Source organism: Pelophylax lessonae, assembly GCF_965119305.1.
Source record: "Pelophylax lessonae genome assembly, chromosome: 4".
Classification (NCBI taxonomy): domain Eukaryota; kingdom Metazoa; phylum Chordata; class Amphibia; order Anura; family Ranidae; genus Pelophylax; species Pelophylax lessonae.
In genome coordinates, this window is record NC_138771.1 from 634,254,265 (window position 1) to 634,269,349 (window position 15,085).

The 15,085-nt window shown below is 45.6% G+C and overlaps 1 protein-coding gene across 1 annotated transcript in view; it reads left to right on the plus strand.

The window, feature by feature from the left end:
- Positions 1–14,377, plus strand: part of LOC309553451 (uncharacterized protein) — a 30,465-nt gene extending 16,088 nt beyond the window's left edge. Inside the window, exons 5-8 of the mRNA XM_082254660.1 lie at positions 1,431–1,485; positions 6,467–6,623; positions 12,085–12,282; positions 14,216–14,377. Of these exons, the coding sequence (XP_082110786.1) occupies positions 1,431–1,485; positions 6,467–6,623; positions 12,085–12,282; positions 14,216–14,304 (499 nt within the window). The 3' untranslated portion in view covers positions 14,305–14,377. The remainder of the gene's footprint in view (positions 1–1,430; positions 1,486–6,466; positions 6,624–12,084; positions 12,283–14,215) is intronic.
- The last annotated feature ends 708 nt before the right edge of the window (positions 14,378–15,085 follow it).

The following is a 15,085-nucleotide window of genomic DNA, read 5'->3' on the forward strand; positions in this document are numbered from 1 at the left end:
AATGAAGGATATGGCTGTACAGAACAAAAATCATAACGTGACAAAGGATAAATAAGTTCAACAATACAAATATTCTAAGTCATATGAAATTATGTATTATTCAATATGACTTAGCATATGACTGGCGGAACATTATGTGGATTCTGAGGAAGCGAGAAAATCACGAAAAGCGTTGTTCCATCATGCTTTCTTGAAACCACTTCAAATGTCAATTGTGATATGGCGACTGCTTTGCATTCTGCCTCATTTTTACCTGCATTTTAACTTTAGTAATAAAGTTATATTGTTTTTATATTTGTATGTCTTCTTTAATGCACAAATAGAGTCCCAATTTGTCTTCTCCATTTGGTGAGAGGATGGAGTAGTACTACTTTACCAGTTGCAGGCCACCCCATAGCAGCGGGAACTGTTACAGGGTGGCCCTCCTGTGCAAAATCACACATATACTATATATACTGTACGTGATTCTGCACTTCCCCCTATGGGGTGCACGTGCATGCCATCAGCGGGTTACTTCTGCTGTAATTACTCACAGCAGAAGCCCATCTGCAGGTGCCGAGCACTGGCACTGATACTGGTTCTGGATAATCAGGCAGAGACAAAGAACAGAGCTCTACCAATGTAAACAAGGCAGAGCTCTGTTCTGACAGGGGGGAAATAATGGATTTTGTGTCCCTGCAAAGCAGGGAATAAAATCCATAACTTCCCTTAGTAAAAGCAGCACACAGTGTACACAAAAACACTGGCTAGGCACACATTTAACCTTTTGATTGCACTAGATGTTTAACCCCCTTCCCAGCCAGTGTCATTAGTACAGTGATCACTGTATTAGTCACTGGTTCCCACAAAGTCAGTTAGTGTCAGATTGTCTACAGTCCCACAGATGTGTCACAGTCCCACTATATGTCACTGATCGCCGCCATTACTAGTCTAAAAAATAAATAAACAAAAATTCCAACATGTATCCCCTAGTTTGTAGACGCGATAACATTTACACAAACCAATCAATAAACACTTACAGTATTGGGATTTTTTATTTTTTTTTACCAAAAATATGTAGCAGAATACATATTGGCCTAAATTAGATTTTAAAATGTTTTTTTATTGGGTATGTTTTATAGCAGAAAGTAAAAATTTTTTGCAAAATTGTCTGTCTTTTTTTGTTTATAGCGCAAAAATAAAAACCGCAGAGGTGATCAAATACCACCAAAAGAAAGCTCTATTTGTGGGAAAAAAACATTATTTTTTTGGGGTTCAGCATTGCATGACCGCGCAATTGTCAGTTAAAGTAACTCAATGCCTTATTGCAAAAAATGGCCTGGTCATGAAGGGGGGTAAACCTTCCAGAGGTCCACGTGGTCCAATTTTGGTTTAGATACACTAAGACATGTAGCACAATCCTGGTTAATGTATTTTTTTTCCTTTGACAGAGCATCTGCCCTGCTGCCCCCTGCCTCACCATGTGACAGAGAAATTGCTATTCCGGTAAGATTTTTCCATAAATCCCATTCTTTTTCAAAAAAGCCGAATTCCAGTAAACAATAACCGGATAAAAATGAATAGCCCATTCAAAGCTAAAATGACAAAACCAGCTTTTGCTACAACCACCTTCAGTCCAGTGATCCCCCCCCCCCTGCAATGCTTTTTTTGTGCCACTAGATGTCCTCCGTTTTAAGGCCAGCATTATTGAACCCACTTCCTCATTGTAACGGAACTTCAACCCACACTGTACTTGTGGACTTCTGTCAGTATATGGCTTCCTCCCAGTCATGAACATAGATATCAGATTTTCCCAGCCGCCCCCATACAAAGCTAGCCGGCAACTTAGCTTGTACTGGGATCTCAGTTTATTGAATAGTCACACAGAATTTATATACAGCATGGACCTCCCCCTCCTGATCAGATTACCACACACAGGTCAGGAGTTGCCTGATTACATTATCATACAGTATGCAGATTAAATTGTGTACAGAAATAGAATTAACCTGAACTAATTATCTAGCCATCTGGACAGAAACAATGTGAGGTCATTAACATTTAACAATGGAACAGACAGACTTAACACAATCCACATCCCACCTCAATAGGCAGACAATAGGGAGAGCCTGCCAGTGACAGTCTGTCCGTCTCCTACATTGAAGTACATGGAATACACATCTAAGCATTGCTTTGATTATTAGAAGTCACAGACTTCATGGCAACAGGCTATAGGTCTCACAGTGTGAAGTGGGATCAAATCTTCATATTTCTTGAGAGATATTTTTGATAAATATTACTCAGTGTCCATTAAGTATCTGTCTTTCACTCCCAGTGACGGTGAGTACCGTCACACTCATCTCAAGCATACTGGACTCGCCCCTGACCTGTGACTGGACAGTGAAAGGAGAAGCAGCACAGTGATGAGCTCATCTCTCTGTCACTGTGCTCCCCCCTCCTATCAGCATGCTTCCTGTCAGCACACATACTGATTGGCTCTTTGTGCTGCTTCTTCTTCTCACACTCCAGCCCTGCTATCCAGGAACTGCAGTGGTTGATAACTGGTCATATTCAGGTACATTAACTGCTGACATTAAAAAAAAGATATATTATTGATTACAGATCCATGTCCATTTGTGTATGTTTTTTCTACCTGGAGTTCAGTTTTAAATCAAGACTCCAGGAAAACAGCCAAATACACATACCTGCTAGAGGATTTGTAATTCTGTTAAGCCACCACTGTGATCCAGACAGCACAGCCAAATCCTAGTCCTCGTAGACAGCACTGTCGTTAAGCAATACCTGCCCCCAGCCTATGTCCAGACATTGAAGGAGCAGCAGCATACTTTTAACCACTTAAGCCCCGGAAGATTTTACCCCCTTCCTGACCAGGGGGTATTTTGCGATTCGGCACTGCGTGAATTTAACGGACAATTGCGTGGTCGTGCGACGCTGTACCCAAACTAATTTGACGTCCTTTTTTTCCCACAAACAGAGCTTTCTTTTGGTGGTATTTGATCACCTGTGCGATTTTTTTGATCATGCGCTATAAACAAAAAAAAGCGATAATTTTGCAAAAATAACAATATTTTTCACATTTTTTTTTTATATGAAATTCCCCCCCAAAAAATGTAAAAATCTAAATTTTTTAAAATTTTTGGCCAATTTGTTTTCTGCTACATATGTTTGGTAAAAAAAAAATCACAATTAGGGCCCTTTCACACGGGCGCTCCGTATGTCCGCAAATCATCCTATTTTTTTGCGGATGATTTGCGGACATAATGTAAGTCTATGGCATTGCGGATGTCAGCGGAATACCATCCGCTGACATCCGATTTTCTTCCTTTCAGTTCTATTCCGTTTTTTGGAACTGAACAAAACCCTATTTTTGTTCCGTCCAAAAAACGGAAAGGAAGGAAAATCGGATGTCAGCGGTGTCATCCGCTGACATCCGCAATCCCACATAGACTTACATTATGTCCGCATATCATCCGCAAACGGATGGGATGATATGCGGGCATACGGAGCGGATGAGAGAAATGTCATCCGCTCCGTGGAAAAAAAAAAAAAAGGACCGCAGCGGAGCTCTCACACAGAGCGGCCGTGTGAAAGAGCCCTAAGCGTATTTTGATTGGTTTGCGCAAAAGTTATTGCGTTTACTAACTACGGGAAAGATTTTTGTAATTTTTGTTGTTTTTTTTTAACGCGTAATGGCGGCGATCTGCGATTTTTTTTTTTTTTGCGGTACTGCGACATCGCGGCGGACAGATCGGACCCTTGACTGACATTTTTGACACTTTTGGGGGTACCAGTGACATTACTACAGTAATCAGTGCTATTCATATGCACTGTTACTGTAAAAATGATACTGGGAGGGAAGGGGTTGACTTTATTGGAGAGGGAGGGGTTAAGTGTGTCCTAGGGGCGTGTTTCTAACTGTGATTGGCTGTGGCTAGTGGTGTAATAGCACAGATCCAACGGTCCTACATAGCAGGACCGAGTGATCTGTGTTTTAACACAGGGGAGAATGACAGGTGGCTTTGTTTACACTAGCCCCCTGCCTTTCTCCCTCTCTGCCTGACGATCGCGAGTGACCGGCGGACATCGGGTCCGCCGGTCACACGCGCCGGCTTACTCTGGTACGAGCGGGGGCGGGAGCGCGCCTCCAGCGGCGCGCGCTAGCCCCCTATTCGCTCCTGGGCTAGTGATGTACCGGTACGTCACTTTGCCTGGGAGGGGCTGACCCTCGTCGGCAAGTGGTTAAGGTCATCCCTGTGCTCCCACTTCTGTAAGCAAATTCACAGTGTAAGGCTACGTTCACACTGGCATTAAAAGCAGGTGTTTATGGGGCATTAAAAACACCCCTAAAAGTCTATGCAAATGATACAATGGACAGAACACAAGGCTGTTCTCATCGAAACATGAAGCGTTAGCGTTGCTTTGATTCAAAATTGAAGCCTCATGTCAAGTCAGGAGGTGTTTGAAGCCTTTCAACACCTCCCATTTAAGACTTTGCTAACATACGGCTCGTTTGCAGCAGGGTTGCGGTGCGTCAGTACACTGTGAGTTTTAGCTGGTTGTTAAGGAGGGGCCGTAAAGCCAGCCGCCACGTCCTTAACAACCGATGAGTCATCAGCTGTCAGTGGCTTCCCTGCTGACAGCTGAATGTAAGAAAAATAGTTGGCAGCAGAAAAAAAAAATTAGACAAAAACGGCGTGGGGTCCCCCAATCCATTCCAGGCCATTTGAGTCTAGTATGGATTTTGAGTTGAACCACACATCCAAAAAAAAAAGGGCATGGGGGGCCCGGCCCCCCTACCTCCCAATCCATGTCAGGCAATTCGAGTCTGGTATGGATTTTGAGGTGAACCCCACAGCAAAAAAAAACAAAAATGGCATGAAGTTCCCCCCCTCCCAATCCATGTCAGGCCATTCGAGTCTGGTATGGATTTTGAGGTGAACCGCGCACCTAAATAAAACAAAAAATGGAATGGGGTCCCCCCAAAACCCATCCTAAACCCTTATCCAAGCATGCAGCCCAGCAGGTCAGGAAAGGGAGAGGATAAGCGAGGGCCCCCCCCCCCTTCCTGAACTATACCAGGCCACATGCCCTCAACATGAAGGCAGTGCTTTGGAGTGGGGGGGCCCCCAGATCCTGCCCCCCCCCTATATGAATGAGTGAGTGTGGGTTACATTGTACTAAACAAAATCACAGACACTGTTTTCTCCACATAGCCTCCAATGTAGATCCATCAATCACGACGCCCTCCACCACCGTTGACCTGAAAACCAAAAAAAGAAGCTCCGCACGCGCCGAAGGCTCCGGTCCATCTGTCTGCTCCGCTGCCTGACATTTCTTAACCACTTGCTGACCGCCCACCGCTTATATACTGCGGCAGACTGGCTCGGCTGCGAGAATCGACGTATGGGTACATCGGTTCGCGGGAGTGGTGCTGGGGGGCGAGCGTGCGCCGCAACCGACGGGCTCCCGCTCCCACTAGGCAGCGGGGACGCCGATGCACGGGGTCGTGGCTGTGATTGTCGCTGGGCACCCGCGATCGTTCTTTGCTGAGAGAGAAGGACAGGCAGCTGTTGTAAACACATTTGACCGTTCTTCTCCCTGGAATGTTCACAGAGTTCCTGTGATCCTTCTATATAGGATCACAGGTCTCTATTATCATTTTACAAGCCCATCCCCCATACAGTTAGAAAGCACTCCCCTAGGCTCACACTTAACCCTTTGATCACCACTGTGTTAACCCCTTCCCTGCCAGTGTCATTATTACAGTAACAGTGTATTCGTTTTAGCACTGATTACTGTAGTAATGTCACTGGAACCCCCAAAAGTGTCAAAAATGTCAGTTAGGGGTCCGATCTGTCCTCCGCAATGTCGCAGTCCCGCTAAAAATTGCAGATTGCCGCCATTACTTGTGAAAAAAAAAAAATAACAATAAAAATGACATAAATCTTTCCCCTAGTTTGTAGATGTGATAACTTTTGCGCAAACCAAAATACGCGTATTGCGATTTTTTTTTTTTTTTACAAAAAATATGTAGCATAATACAAATTGGCCTAAAATGTTAAAAAAATTAGATTTTTACATTTTCTTTTGGGAATGTTATAAAGCAGAATGTGAAAAATATTTTTTTTTTTTTTTTTTTCAGAATTGTCGCTTTTTTTTTGTTTATAGTGCAAAAAAAAAAAAAAAAATCGCACAGGTGATCAAATACCACCAAAAGAAAGCTCTATTTGTGGGAAAAAAGGACATCAATTTTATTTGGGTACAGCGTCGCACAACCGTCCAATTGTCCATTAAAATAACGCTGCGCCGAATCACAAAAAATGGCCTAGTCATTAAGGGGGCAAATCCTTCCGGTCCAGAACTTGTTAAAGCTGAACGCTGGGAAGAAATTGACCTTTGCAATTTTTTCTACTTTTGCTATTTTTATGATCTCTCTTTTTTAAAAGGAAACACCTTTTTTTTTTTGTAGGAAACACACTGCACTCTGTTTTTATTGGCCGCCTACGCCAAGTATGGTCGCCCGTATGTTTGGGTCCGGTCCAATCACCAACGATTTAGTGGGACGGAGCTCTGCGATAGGGACTCGCCTCTGACGCTGCCGTGCTACTCAGAGTGGGACACCAAGGGTGAGAATGACTGTGAGGGACCGATGACATATTACCACATGTGTAATCAATGATTCAACAGACCTTTCACAGTGCTTCTCAGAGACCGCCCCCTAGCTTTACAAATGTAAAACGGTAAATTTTTATACAAATCCATCCCCCTCTTGTAGCTCTGTACATATTATACTGTTTTCTTTAATTATGGCTTTAGTTACGTTTTAAGACATGCTAAAGTGGTCCCTTGAGCTACATTATCAAAAGGCCATGTTTGCACATCTTAAAGTGTTACTAAACCCAGGAGCCTGCAGTCACTATATCTGCTCTCCCCAGGAGCCTGCAGTCACTATATCTGGTCTTCTCAGGAGCCTGCAGTCACTATATCTGGTCTCCCTAGGAGCCTGCAGTCACTATATCTGCTCTCCCCAGGAGCCTGCAGTCACTATATCTGGCCTCCCCAGGAGCCTGCAGTCACTATATCTGGCCTCCCCAGGAGCCTGCAGTCACTATATCTGGTCTTCCCAGGATCCTGCATTCACTATATCTGCTCTCCCCAGGATCCTGCATTCACTATATCTGCTCTCCCCAGGATCCTGCAGTCACTATATCTGGCCTCCCCAGGATCCTGCAGTCACTATATCTGCTCTCCCCAGGATCCTGCAGTCACTATATCTGGTCTCCCCAGGATCCTGCAGTCACTATATCTGGTCTCCCCAGGAACCTGCAGTCACTATATCTGGTCTCCCCAGGAGCCTGCAGTCACTATATCTGGTCCCCCCTCAGGAGCCTGCAGTCACTATATCTGGTCTCCCTAGGAGCCTGCAGTCACTATATCTGGCCTCCCCAGGAGCCTGCAGTCACTATATCTGGCCTCCCCAGGAGCCTGCAGTCACTATATCTGGTCTTCCCAGGATCCTGCATTCACTATATCTGCTCTCCCCAGGATCCTGCATTCACTATATCTGCTCTCCCCAGGATCCTGCAGTCACTATATCTGGCCTCCCCAGGATCCTGCAGTCACTATATCTGCTCTCCCCAGGATCCTGCAGTCACTATATCTGGTCTCCCCAGGATCCTGCAGTCACTATATCTGGTCTCCCCAGGAACCTGCAGTCACTATATCTGGTCTCCCCAGGAGCCTGCAGTCACTATATCTGGTCTCCCCAGGAGCCTGCAGTCACTATATCTGGTCTCCCCAGGAGCCTGCAGTCACTATATCTGGTCTCCCCAGGAGCCTGCAGTCACTATATCTGGTCTCCCCAGGATCCTGCAGTCACTATATCTGGTCTCCCCAGGATCCTGCAGCCACTATATCTGGTCTCCCCAGGATCCCGCAGTCACTATATCTGGTCTCCCCAGGAACCTGCAGTCAATATATCTGGTCTCCCCAGGAGCCTGCAGTCACTATATCTGGTCTCCCCAGGAGCCTGCAGTCACTATATCTGCTCTCCCCAGGATCCTGCAGTCACTATATCTGGTCTCCCCAGGATTCTGCAGTCACTATATCTGATCTCCCCAGGAGCCTGCAGTCACTATATATGGTCTCCCCAGGATCCTGCAGTCACTATATCTGGTCTCCCCAGGAACCTGCAGTCACTATATCTGGTCTCCCCAGGAGCCTGCAGTCACTATATCTGGTCTCCCCAGGAGCCTGCAGTCACTATATCTGGTCTCCCCAGGAGCCTGCTGTCACTATATCTGGTCTCCCCAGGATCCTGCAGTCACTATATCTGGTCTCCCCAGGAGCCTGCAGTCACTATATCTGCTCTCCCCAGGATCCTGCAGTCACTATATCTGGTCTCCCCAGGATTCTGCAGTCACTATATCTGATCTCCCCAGGAGCCTGCAGTCACTATATATGGTCTCCCCAGGAGCCTGCAGTCACTATATCTGGTCTCCCACAGTACACAGAACATGGAAATGCAATTATTTTAGTAAATATAAACTATTAAATACTAGTGATTGACCGATATCGTTTTTTCGTTGCCGATACTGATATTTTGGCCAATATTGGCCGATATTTTCGTACAAAATTTTTTACATTTTTTTAAATATTTTTTATTAGACAGGTACTGTTGTGGAGGGATCCGGGGGTCTAAAAGACCCCAAACCCCTCCTCTGCACTTAAAAGCATTCAAAACGCCAAGCTTGGTTGTTTTGAATGCTGTCATTTTTTTTAATCTGGCGCCAGACAGCACCCGGAAGTAAAGTCATTCATGACATCACTTTCGGGTTTTTACATGGAGACCCGATCCGAGCCGAATGCGGCTTTGATCGGGTCTTTGGCGGCCGTGCAGATAGGATGCCCGGATCTCCTGGTGGAACAAGAGACCCGAGCGAGCCGTGGAAGGCGGCGGGAGGATGTCCCCTCCTGCTCCTTGTAATGACAGCCGTGCGGCTTCTCAGCTGCATTGGTTGTCATTACAAGACAGCCGACCGTCGGCTATGGACGCCGGTACCGGGGTGATGCCTCTAGCTGCAGGCATCACTCCGGTACAGCACTTTCCCAAATATCGGTAATCTCAGTCACCTTGGTGGCCGATTTCGATATATCGGGAAAAGTACATATCGGCCCTCAATATATCGGCTTTGCCGATAATCGGTCGATCTCTAATATATACCTTTTCTCATCAGCAGTATAAGTATATAGCAGTCTTGTGACATTTTATCAGTGTCTAGTTAAAGCTTGTAGGAGGAGTTTTCATTCTCCCCTGAGAAAGGAAAGGCAGCGCTATCCAGATGTTAGTATAAGAAAGCAGTGTTTTTTATTTCAACTCCAGTCCTCAGGGCACACTAACAGGCCAGATTTTAAGTATTACCTTGGGGAGATGCAGACTAGAATACTGCAATCTCTGAGCAGCAAATTATATCACCTGGGATGTATTTCAGTTTTCTTGCAAACCTGGCCTGTTAGTGTGCCCTGAGGACCCGTAGTTGAGAAACACTGTAATAAAGTGCTGTTTAAACAAACCGGACTTGACAAAGCGCATGCACGCAAAACATGTTGTCATGGCAACGTCTCCTCCATGCGTTCCAGTCTGGTTACAGTTCCGGGTTCGAGACTTCCGCTCCGCTCTTGTGTTGCTGACACGTTATGCGGCGAGCGCCGGCTGGTCCAGCTTGGCTGTGTAAACAAACCGGACTTGACAAAGCGCATGCGCGCGAAACATGTTGTCATGGCAACGTCTCCCCCATGCGTTCCAGGCTGGTTACAGTTCCAGGTTTTGAGATTTCCACTCCGCTCTTGTGTTGCTGACACGTCATGCGGTGAGCGCCGGCTGGTCCGGCATGGCTCCCGTCCAATCACGACTTCCACATAGCTTTCCCAGAGCCTTTGGATTGCCCTCCATCCTCAGCCCACCGCAGGGACTCGGAGCTCTCACCCAGTGGACCTGAAGTCACTTGCCAATCACCACTTGGCATCAGACTGGTACAGCACTGGTTTTAATTTACTTCACTGCAATTTTTCAAAACTTTGATTTTTTTCCAAATAAACGTTTTCTATATATATCCATTGCTTTGTTTACACAGCACTTTATAATACCAATATCTGTATAGCGCTGCCTTTCCTTTCTCTTGGCATCTTTAGGCTGGTTCACAGCACCTCACTGGCAGCAGCACCGTTTTGGTCTGGTATCTCTAACTGTATAGGTGCCGTAGTGACAGCGCTGGAACTTTTGTTGTACTTTTTCATTCTCCCCTGACTGTCCTATGAGACTGCAGGACCCCTGACCCTCTGTCTGGACAGTGTTGATTGGTCCTGTGCTGATCACATGCACTCTCCCAAGAAAAAAAAAACCTCTCTTGCAATACACCCCAAAATGTGCAGCTTGCCCACAAGGCTCTGTTCTATCAGGAGATGGATTGGGGACAGTGGAAGAAGAGGAGGATCAGAGAAGACAGGATCAAACAGCCTTTTTACACAATGCAGATGATTAACCCCTTAGATTCCACAGTGAGTATAACAAGCATAGGTGTGCGCAGCCTATTGCATTAGGGTGTGCACCCCAAAGTTTAAATACACATGCATGTGTTTGCCTACATGTATATGGCCCCGGTACATTACTCTCCCTGCTGGCAAAGTGAAATAGAAGTGTGTGGCACTTCTCTTATGGCAGAGCAGGTCCGAGGGAGATCTTTCCCATCTCCTCACTGGCAAACAGAGCGATAATGCTAATGTGCCCTAGGTGATTAGGGTGTGCCCAGGCACACCCGGCACACCCTGTGCGCACGCCTATGATAACAAGCATGCTATTCTGCATATACAGACTGATTTTACTGCTGTGGGTTTAGTAACATTTTAAGTGCCATCGCAGCCTAATAATTCAGGCTCTATAGGTTCTGTTTTCTGAGCTACGATATGGGAGACTTTATTAAAAATATTAGGGCTTCAATGCCCCCCCAAACTTGTGTCAGTCGGATCAGCATGTGGATACAGGCAGGATCAGGTTCTAGTAGACTTCAACAAAATGGCGTCCTTCTGCAGACAGACACTGACTCCCATAAATGTGAATGAGATGGGTAAAGAGGGTTTCAGTTCCTGTTCTCTGCTTGTAGAGAATCCTCAAATGCCTTTCGCCCTTTTTGGGGCAAAAAGTGATTGTAAAGTCTTCTTTTTTTTCTATTAAAGAAAACAAACATATTTTACTTACCTCCTCTGTGCAGTTGGTTTTGCACAGAGCAGCCTGGATCCTCCTCTTCTCGGTTCCCTCTTTGGTGCTCCTGGCCCCTCCCTCCTGTTGAGTGCCCCCACAGCAGGCAGCCTGTTATGGGGTCACCGGAGTCGAGTCACAGCTCCGTGTATCCATTCAGACACGGAGCTTCTGTTCGGCCCACCCCTCTCTCTCCTGATTGGCTAACTGAGGTTGATTGACAGCAGCGGGAGCCAATTGCACTGCTGTTGTGTCTTAGTTAATCAGGAGAGAGAGTCCCGGATGGCTGAAGCACTCGTGGACATCGCTGGATAGAGAGGGGGCTCAGGTAAGTATTAGGGGGGCTGCTACACACAGAAGGCATTTTATCTTAATGCATAGAATGTATTAAGATAAAAAACCTTCTGACTTTACAACCCCTTTAATTGTAGAGGTAATCTGCAGCAAGGCTCGCTGGTGGATACATAGCATCATAAGTCACAAGCGATCTGTCCGGATTCTCTTCATGTATGGCTAATAATGCTATATAATCACCAGCGGTCCTCACTGCAGACTGCCTCTACAATTAAGCCCCGAAAAGGGCGTAACGCCTCTGAAAAGTTGTCTACAGGTGGATAACAGAAACTGAAGCCATCTTTTAACTATTTCACTCACATTTATGCAACAGGGAGTTGGTGTCTGTTTGCAGACGGGCGCTTATTTGTTGAAAACTTTATTGAAGTTTCAATCCTGAAATGTGTATTTCATTAGCGCTCAATGGAGTACAAAAAAAAGTGAACCATTGCACTTCTCATGAACAATAGAAATAGTTTTACCTCCATTTTATCCACTAGATGTTGGCGTGTGGCACGTGATATGGGATGTCGTCGGCACATGTGTGACTCCACCCCCGAGGAACCCTCTTGCTGTGGATTTTACGTATTTGAAGTCTCTTCCACTTCCAGAAAGATCTCTGTCATCGGGAGCCCTGGTCAGCTTTTTTCAATCTTTACTCTTGCGAGAGCCAAGAGGGACGCCGCTGTACACCTACGGTATGTACCCTGTGACCTAATGCTGTCTTGAAGCTGTTGTAACCCAAAAAAAAAAAGAAAAAAAAGAAATCGTGTTTCTTTAAAGCACGATATACAGCATAGTGCTTGTGCAGTGTCATTTGTCCCATTCTATGCTGTAAAATATCTGGTTGATCCTGCCTGTTCCTGTGACCCCTGTGTGTGCCGACCACGGTAATCATGACTGCTGATCCCTGATACCGTGGTCAGTTTACGTGCCTCCCTCTCTACCTCCCTCTGTGCCCCGCAGCTGCTGAGTCAGTGATGTGTGAGCTGATCTGCTACCCACCCCTCCCCTCCTGCTGCTATTCGTGTAAAGTCCTGTGCCTGATTACTAGAATCCCCTCTGTTGTAGGAAGATACTATATATTGTCAAAAGTAATGGGACGCCTGCCTTTACACGCACATTAACTTTAATAGCATCCCAGTCTTAGTCCGTAGGGTTTATTATTGAGTTGGCCCACCCTTTGCAGCTATAACAGCTTCAACTCTTCTGGGAAGGCTGTCCACAAGGTTTAGGAGTGTATCTATGGGAATATTTGACCATTCTTCCAGAAGCGCATTTGTCAGGTCAGGCACTGAAGTGGACTAGGAAGCCTGGCTCGCAATCTCCGCTCTAATTCATCCCAAAGGTGTTCTAGGTCAGGACTCTGTGCCGGCCAGTCAGGTTCCTCCACCCCAAACTCACTCATCCATTTCTTTATGGACCTTGCTTTGTGCACTGATCCAAATCATTTGGTGGAGGGGGAATTATGGTGTGGGGTTGTTTTTCAGAGGTTGGGCTTTGCCCCTTACTTCCAGGGAACTCTTAAGAGCTCAGCATACCAAGACATTTTGGACAATTTCATGCTCTCAACTTTTGGGGATGGCCCCTTCCTGTTCCAACATGACTGCGCACCAGTGCACAAAGTAAGGTCCATAAAGACATGGATAAGCAAGTATGGGGTGGAGGAACCTGACTGGCCCGGCACAGAGTCCTGACCCCCAACTCAATAGAACACCTTTGGGATGAATTAGAGCACAAACTGGGAGCCAGACCTTCTCTCCAACATCAGTGCCTGACCTCACAAATGCGCTTCTGGAAGAATGTTCATACATTCCCATAGACACTCCTAAACCTTGTGGGCAGCCTTCCCAGAAGAGTTGAAGCTGTTATAGCTGCAAAGGGTGGGCCAACTCAATATTGAACCCTACGGACTAAGACTGGGATGCCATTAAAGTTCATGTGTGTGTAAAGGCAGGCGTCCAATATTTTTGGTAAAATAGTGTACATGCAGCCCCATAGAAAAAGACACACTTCCGTGAGACCGCCATAATATGTGTATGCTTGGTGGGAAGGGGTTAAACATAGCCATAGTAAAAGTGGTTGTAAAGGCTAAAGGTTTTTTTTTACCTTCATGCATTCTCTGCATTAGGGTTAAAAAACCTTTTTAGGTGCAGCTCCCCCTAAATACTTACCTGAGCCCAAACTCAGGCCTGTGCCATGCCCGAGAGCAGCGGCGCTGCTCTCTCTCTCTCTCCTTCCTCATTAGTGAGATCAACGGGAGCCATTGGCTTTCATTTGGTGGTAAACGGTAATGGTTATCTCCTCCTGCTACTGTGAATCAAATACAGTGAGGAGGGGGGCAGAGCTGAGCCACACTGAGCTGAGCGAGCTTGCACGAGTACCAGTGGCTTGGTGGGGGGGGGGGGGTGGTACTTGAAGGCAGGGGGGCTGGGGCTGGGGAGGGGCTGGGGTAAGAGAAGAGGAGGATCGGGGCCACTCTGTGCAAAACCATTACACAGAGCAGATAAGTATAACATGTTTAGTCTGGTAGAAAGCATAGAACGCATCGGTGGGGACAGAGTGGTAAGGGAATGTTGAAGCTGAAGGGCTTTCCAATGGTCAAACGCATTTTATCTTTTGCCTTTGCAGTATTAGAGGACCTACTGGACCTCACGCGGCTCCACGCACAGACTCTCCAGGATCTCAAAGAGCAGAATCTCATCAAAAATCTCCCCTGAAATCTACCCTAGGCAGACCAAATTAAATCTTGGACCCAACACCAGAACTCAAGACTTTTAGTTGTAAAAATAATCGCTAAATCATTAAACATACCTATGTGACCTTTCTGCCAATACACCAAAAAAGGTAATTAAGGGGCCTTTCAGTAACTTTACATGTCTGAACAAATACATTGGAGATGTGTCAGAATATACAAGGATTAAATAATTTTACAGAAAGATTCCAAGTTTTTTCATTTAAAAGCCACCCCCGGTGATTTTGCTTATTCTGATGTTTCAAGGTGAGAGGCTGGGGCTCATCTGTGTTAGACAATGGTGAACAGGCGCCAGGATTTAAATGATTGTGTCATCCCAGTCCAGGAGGTAGATGGTGATCCTGGATGATGGTGAAAATATTTGTTATGTTACTCATTTCCTTTCATTAATACATTTCAAAATTAGTTTAGTTTAGTTAAAGTTAGTTTTGTTTATTAATTTTCTAACAAATTCCAAATTTTCAGGACGATTCGAATTCGAATCGGTCGAAAAATTATCCACCGATTAGAATTCTCAAGGAAAAAAAAAAAAGGGATATCGGGCTGTACAGGCCAAAAAGGAGCATACACTGAAGTCATCTAAAAGTTACATATTTTATTGATGGATCACAAATCTAAAAAAAAAAAAAGAGATATGATAACGCATATATCTAATTATTAAGATTAGTAGGGTAAAATAGGGCAGTTTGCTGCGTGTGGTTAAATAACCAAATAAAGAGTACTAACATGGTGGGTCCTCATGTGCC